This window comes from Oncorhynchus nerka, linkage group LG4, assembly GCF_034236695.1.
Source record: "Oncorhynchus nerka isolate Pitt River linkage group LG4, Oner_Uvic_2.0, whole genome shotgun sequence".
Taxonomy (NCBI): domain Eukaryota; kingdom Metazoa; phylum Chordata; class Actinopteri; order Salmoniformes; family Salmonidae; genus Oncorhynchus; species Oncorhynchus nerka.
The window spans coordinates 56,702,866-56,708,959 of NC_088399.1; the positions used below are offsets into that span (position 1 = coordinate 56,702,866).

At 38.6% G+C, this 6,094-nt stretch overlaps 1 protein-coding gene across 1 annotated transcript in view; it reads right to left on the reverse strand.

Annotated features, from left to right (window-relative positions):
• Nucleotides 1–477, reverse strand: part of LOC115128233 (oxysterol-binding protein-related protein 10-like) — a 150,899-nt gene extending 150,422 nt beyond the window's left edge. The window contains exon 1 of the mRNA XM_029657907.2: nucleotides 9–477. Coding sequence (XP_029513767.2) covers nucleotides 9–274 — 266 coding nt within the window. The 5' untranslated portion in view covers nucleotides 275–477. The remainder of the gene's footprint in view (nucleotides 1–8) is intronic.
• Between the last annotated feature and the right edge of the window lie 5,617 nt (nucleotides 478–6,094).

Below are 6,094 nucleotides of genomic sequence, written 5' to 3' on the forward strand. Positions count from 1 at the left end.
CTGCTTACCTGTTCTGCCATCCTTGAATTAAGTTTGTGTATTTGCTCAACACTCCTTCTAACTGACGCTTACACGCTTGCTGAAAATTCATACTGTTTCCTAAAAAACCTCCCCGACTCACTCCTCCACCGGCCCCGCTCCCAAGTGAAGCCGAGCCGGGGCTATGAGAACCAGCTCGTCCGATTTGTCTCGCCGAATTCCCCTTGTCCGACGGCAGTGAAGCAGAGTTCGTTTTATTTGTCCCAGGATGCGGACTGCAGAGCATCTTCTCCATACTGACGACGCGATAAACGGAGTCGAGCAGGAAAATTGTGGTAAATTGTATGTCTACTGACCTAAATCGAAAGCATTAAATATGTAATATCCATGTTTCGCTGGTGATTTGAGCGTCCCTCTGCCCAAGAAACCAAGCATAATTCCCAGCAGTTGTATGAAGAGCACTGCTGTAGTTCCCTTTCTGAGGCGATAGAAGCACAGTGGCTCTAACGTTTTCGTGTTGTTGAGAAATCACAGTGCAGACACTCCCTCTCCTGACTCACTCGACCAAACCCCGGATATAACAATCCAATCTTATTACAATTTTTTTTTTTTTTTTTTTATAAATAAATCCAATCTTATTACACATCATCGTAGCCAAGAACACAGCTACAGAAACCCCCCAAATTTACGAATCCACCCCCCCCCCCCAAGAAAAAAGAATTATATCAATATTTTTTAGTAATCCCAATCAGCTATAAAACCCATTCACGTAGTATTCATCTACATGATGTAGGCCAATTAAATTAGGGGTATCAGACAGATCTGACAAATGGGGTGAACTAGATGGTAATTGTACATGAAGAAAAAATGTGTGACATGCTTTAGCTCTTTGAAAGTATTTTTGTAGTAGTGGTAGAAGATTAAAACGTTTTGCTTAAGTGAAGCGGTGAAATATAGTCAAAGTTAAATATATAAAAATATCTGGTCTGATTATTTTGATAAACTACTATGTCAACCTTATTACTCTGGAGTTTGTGGCAGTTCCATCACATAGTTCATAACAAATAAGACTAGTAGACTTTTACACACTCTTCTACTAGAAAACCACAGTATATGCAAGCTGTAATAATTACTCATAAGGAATTAGAGGTTTTAGGTATAGCAACCTCAATTCAACCATACATTTGTTTCTTAATCAAATGATAAAGCTGCTATAAAAAAGTTAGGACTGGATGGGTAGATCAATAAATAGGATATATAAATTAATTGAATAGATAAATAAAGTTAGAACACAGGATGAAAGACCTAATGGATGAAGGAATTCATTCAAATATATAGGACATTTATGGAATATGGATGAATGGACATTTTTGGTCGAATGAGAGTTGTGAATGTGTTGTGTAAGTCAGTATTTATTTCTTTACTCCACACAAATAATGTTTGAAATAAAAAAACAAATTCATCTCCAATCCTGTTTCCATGTTCTAGTCAAGGATTTTTTATTTTTCTTGGTTCTAGTGGGTGGTGAGCATAGAATTGCACATCAGCACCACCTGCTGGGTGGTGCTTTACTACTGTGAAAGGCAGCCTACACAGACTAGAAGGGATAAACTGCATCCCAGTACCGTGACCGAAGTAAGGACTGGTGGGTGTGTCGAAAGGTAAGTAGTGGGCGTGCGGAAAGCAGTGGTTGCGGCAAAAGCGCTCTGCTAGACTGTTTTGATTGAGCTGTGTTTTTTTTTCTTAAGAATTTTACATTTTCACTTATAAAACAGATTTTGTGAAAAGTAGACTGGTTTATTAGAATTATAGATGATTTGTGTACTATTGCTCTATGCGTTGTATGCGTGTACTTACTGTAACTGTCATATTGGCGCCTAGGCAGCTACTTCCCACGCCTTTGCCGAACAGTAGTGCTTGTCAAGTGGGAGCGAAAGGTGTCCCCGTGTTGTTGACATTCATGCCCTCCCAATTGAGTAGTTGATGGTATGTACAGTATGTATCAAGGTGACATCTAGATGGTTATCAATATTAGTTATTTTTTGTGGTGGCTGTTATCCTACTTGAAATAAAATGTTGATACCTAAAATCAATGATACCTAGTAGGAAGCACAACACCGGTGCAGCACAGATAGATGAGAACATCTTTGGGTGCAGGGTGCACCGGTCGTCGGTTTGTCGTCTCCTCCTGGTGCAGCACAATCAGCCACGCAAAGCGGTCTTTCCCTTACGAAAAAGCACTATAGCATTCCTATAAGCAACTACGTTTTTTATAATACCCTATAGTTATCTAATAGTATGCTAAAATATATTATTTTGCTATTAAAATACTATAGATTAATTATAGGAGTGTCTATAGTACGTATTTTTGACCTATAACTTCAAACTAACCAATAAGATTTCAATAGTATAAATATTATGCAGTATCTGTATAGTATTCTCATGAATTTAAATAGTGTTCCTGGATTATTTTCTATACTATTCCCCTGAAGTTATTGAACGCATTCCTATAGGCTATTCCTGTCCGGTTTGTTATAGTATTCTAATTGAAGTGATGAAAGCATTCCTATAGGCTATTCCTGTCCGGTTGGTTATAGTATTCTAATTGAAGTGATGAAAGCATTCCTATAGGCTATTCCTGTCCGGTTTGTTATAGTATTCTAATTGAAGTGATGAAAGCATTCCTATAGGCTATTCCTGTCCGGTTTGTTATAGTATTCTAATTGAAGTGATGAAAGCATTCCTATAGGCTATTCCTGTCCGGTTTGTTATAGTATTCTAATTGACGTGATGAAAGCATTCCTATAGGCTATTCCTGTCCGGTTGGTTATAGTATTCTAATTGACGTGATGAAAGCATTCCTATAGGCTATTCCTGTCCGGTTTGTTATAGTATTCTAATTGAAGTGATGAAAGCATTCCTATAGGCTATTCCTGTCCGGTTTGTTATAGTATTCTAATTGAAGTGATGAAAGCATTCCTATAGGCTATTCCTGTCCGGCTTGTTATAGTATTCTAATTGAAGTGATGAAAGCATTCCTATAGGCTATTCCTGTCCGGTTTGTTATAGTATTCTAATTGAAGTGATGAAAGCATTCCTATAGGCTATTCCTGTCCGGTTTGTCATAGTATTCTAATTGAAGTGATGAAAGCATTCCTATAGGCTATTCCTGTCCGGTTTGTCATAGTATTCTAATTGAAGTGATGAAAGCATTCCTATAGGCTATTCATGTCCGGTTTGTCATAGTATTCTAATTGAAGTGATGAAAGCATTCCTATAGGCTATTCCTGTCCGGTTGTCATAGTATTCTAATTGAAGTGATGAAAGCATTCCTATAGGCTATTCCTGTCCGGTTTGTTATAGTATTCTAATTGAAGTGATGAAAGCATTCCTATAGGCTATTCCTGTCCGGTTTGTTATAGTATTCTAATTGAAGTGATGAAAGCATTCCTATAGGCTATTCCTGTCCGGTTTGTTATAGTATTCTAATTGAAGTGATGAAAGCATTCCTATAGGCTATTCCTGTCCGGTTTGTCATAGTATTCTAATTGAAGTGATGAAAGCATTCCTATAGGCTATTCCTGTCCGGTTGTCATAGTATTCTAATTGAAGTGATGAAAGCATTCCTATAGGCTATTCCTGTCCGGTTTGTTATAGTAAAAAAAAAAAATACATCTATTCCACTGAACGTATACAATGCAATATATAAGCGATGGTCCTTGCATCACTGGTAAACAGTGGGGCAAAAAAGTATTTAGTCAGACACCAATTGTGCAAGTTCTCCCACTTAAAATGATGAGAGAGGCCTGTAATTTTCATCATAGGTACACTTCAACTATGACAGACAAAATGAGGGGGAAAAAATCCAGAAAATCACATAGTAGGATTTTAAATGTATTTATTTGCAAATTATGGTGGAAAATAAGTATTTGGTCAATAACAACAGTTTATCTCAATACTTTGTTATATACCCTTTGTTGGCAATGACAGAGCTCAAACGTTTTCTGTAAGTCTTCACAAGGTTTTCACACACTGTTGCTGGTATTTTGGCCCATTCCTCCATGCAGATCTCCTCTAGAGCAGTGATGTTTTGGGACTGTTGCTGGGCAACACAGACTTTCAACTCCCTTCAAAGATTTTCTATGGGGTTGAGATCTGGAGACTGGCTAGGCCACTCCAGGACCTTGAAATGCTTCTTACGAAGCCACTCCTTCGTTGCCCGAGTGGTGTGTTTGGGATCATTGTCATGCTGAAAGACCCAGCCATAACAATAACTAATGTAGCTAACGTTAGCTAGCTAAGGAGCTAGTTATATCACTTAAGTTCACTAGTATGTGTAGGTAGCATACTAACCACTGGCTAGTTAGCTGTTTGGCAGGTCGATCCACGAGCTTACTAGCTGCTGGTTAGCACGAAAGCTAGCTAACTAACACATACTAACTGGGCAAATCAGGGCCAAACCAAAGTCCTGCAACCATCACATTTTCTTTCCAATGTATGTAAGGCAGTTCATTCATGGTAAATTGAAGGGGCCAGACGGAGTAATTTGAGGTGTTAAAAATGGGTACTCCTTTACAGGTCCAGGTTAATGTTAAATCCTCAGCAGATAGCCTCTTCTCTTTCAGTAATGTTTGGTACATCTTTCCATCCATGACATCCTCGATTTCATATTCTCCTTCCTTCACTGTTTTCCTCAAAATATCTATTCCATGGTTCTCCAGTGTATCTCGCAGAAGGTCCCTCAAAGGTATTGACAAAAATAAACATTTTGTTTCTCTGATGAAGGACGTTCCACAATGTGAGCAATTTGTGTCTTCTGGTTGCTGGTTCCTAAGTAGTTTTGGCATTCATCACAAAATAAATGAAAGACAGCTGTCAGGGCTGGATTACCCAAAACATTTTTGAAGAGATATCTAGATGTTGGAACCAAGTTGGGGACAAGCAAATTCAGCAAGGCATGTAGGTCTATCAGGGCAGTTCCAGTCAGGCGATGACGCAGAACAAAGAGCATTATTGCCATAAGGCATTGCCCCTTCATTACTGATGCCCCAAGGTAGAACATTTCTTAATTCTGAAAAGAGTTAGATGCAAGGTATATTTAGACATTTGTTTAAGCGAGAAGGAAATGTATAATACATCTGCAAAGGTAGAACAGATTGCTAAGGCCTGAGAGTTGTGTGTGTTTGTGCACCTGACACTGACAATCTCAGGGGCATCATCACGGTCTAAATCATCAGAGCCAGGTTGATTGGGGTGTGTTAGAGGGTCCTAAAAAATACAGAGAAAACCAACACAGAACATTATCTCATGAAAATATTAGCTAGAATACATGACACTGACTTCACAAGGGTGAGGCTAAGAAACTGAATTTCTGTGTGTGGGTGTGGGGTCTGTGTGTACCTGACACGCAATTAAATCCTCATTAAGCTCTAAATAATCAGAGCCATGTTGATTGTGGTTTGAAAGTAGCTAGCTAGAAACTAGATGCTGAATACAAACACTGACAATGTACCATCTAGCTAACAAGTTAACAAGCTACTGTATCTAGCTTGCAGATATACAGCTAGTCTACATATACTAGAGGTCGGCCGATTAATTAGGGCCGATTTCAAGTTTTCATAACAATCGGTAATTGCCATTTTTAGACAACGATTATGGCCAATTACATTGCACTCCACGAGGAAACTGTGTGGCAGGCTGACCACCTGTTATGCGAGTGCAGCAAGGAGCCAAGGTAAGTTGCTAGCTTGCACTAAACCTATCTTATAAAAAACAATCAATCTTCACATAGTTGATGATATTACTAGGTTAACTAGCTTGTCCTGCGTTGCATATAATCAATGCGGTGCCTGTTAATTTATCATCGAATAACAGCCTACTTTGCCAAACAGGTGATGATTTAACAAAAGCACATTCGCGAAAAAAGCACAATCATTGCACGAATGTACCTAACCATAAACAACAATGCCTTTCTTCAAATCAATACACAGAAGTATATTTTTGAAACCTGCATATTTAGTTTTATTAAATTCATGTTAGCAGGCAATATTAACTAGGGAAATCGTGTCACTTCTCTTGCGTTCATTGCATGCAGAGTCAGGGTATATGCAGCAGT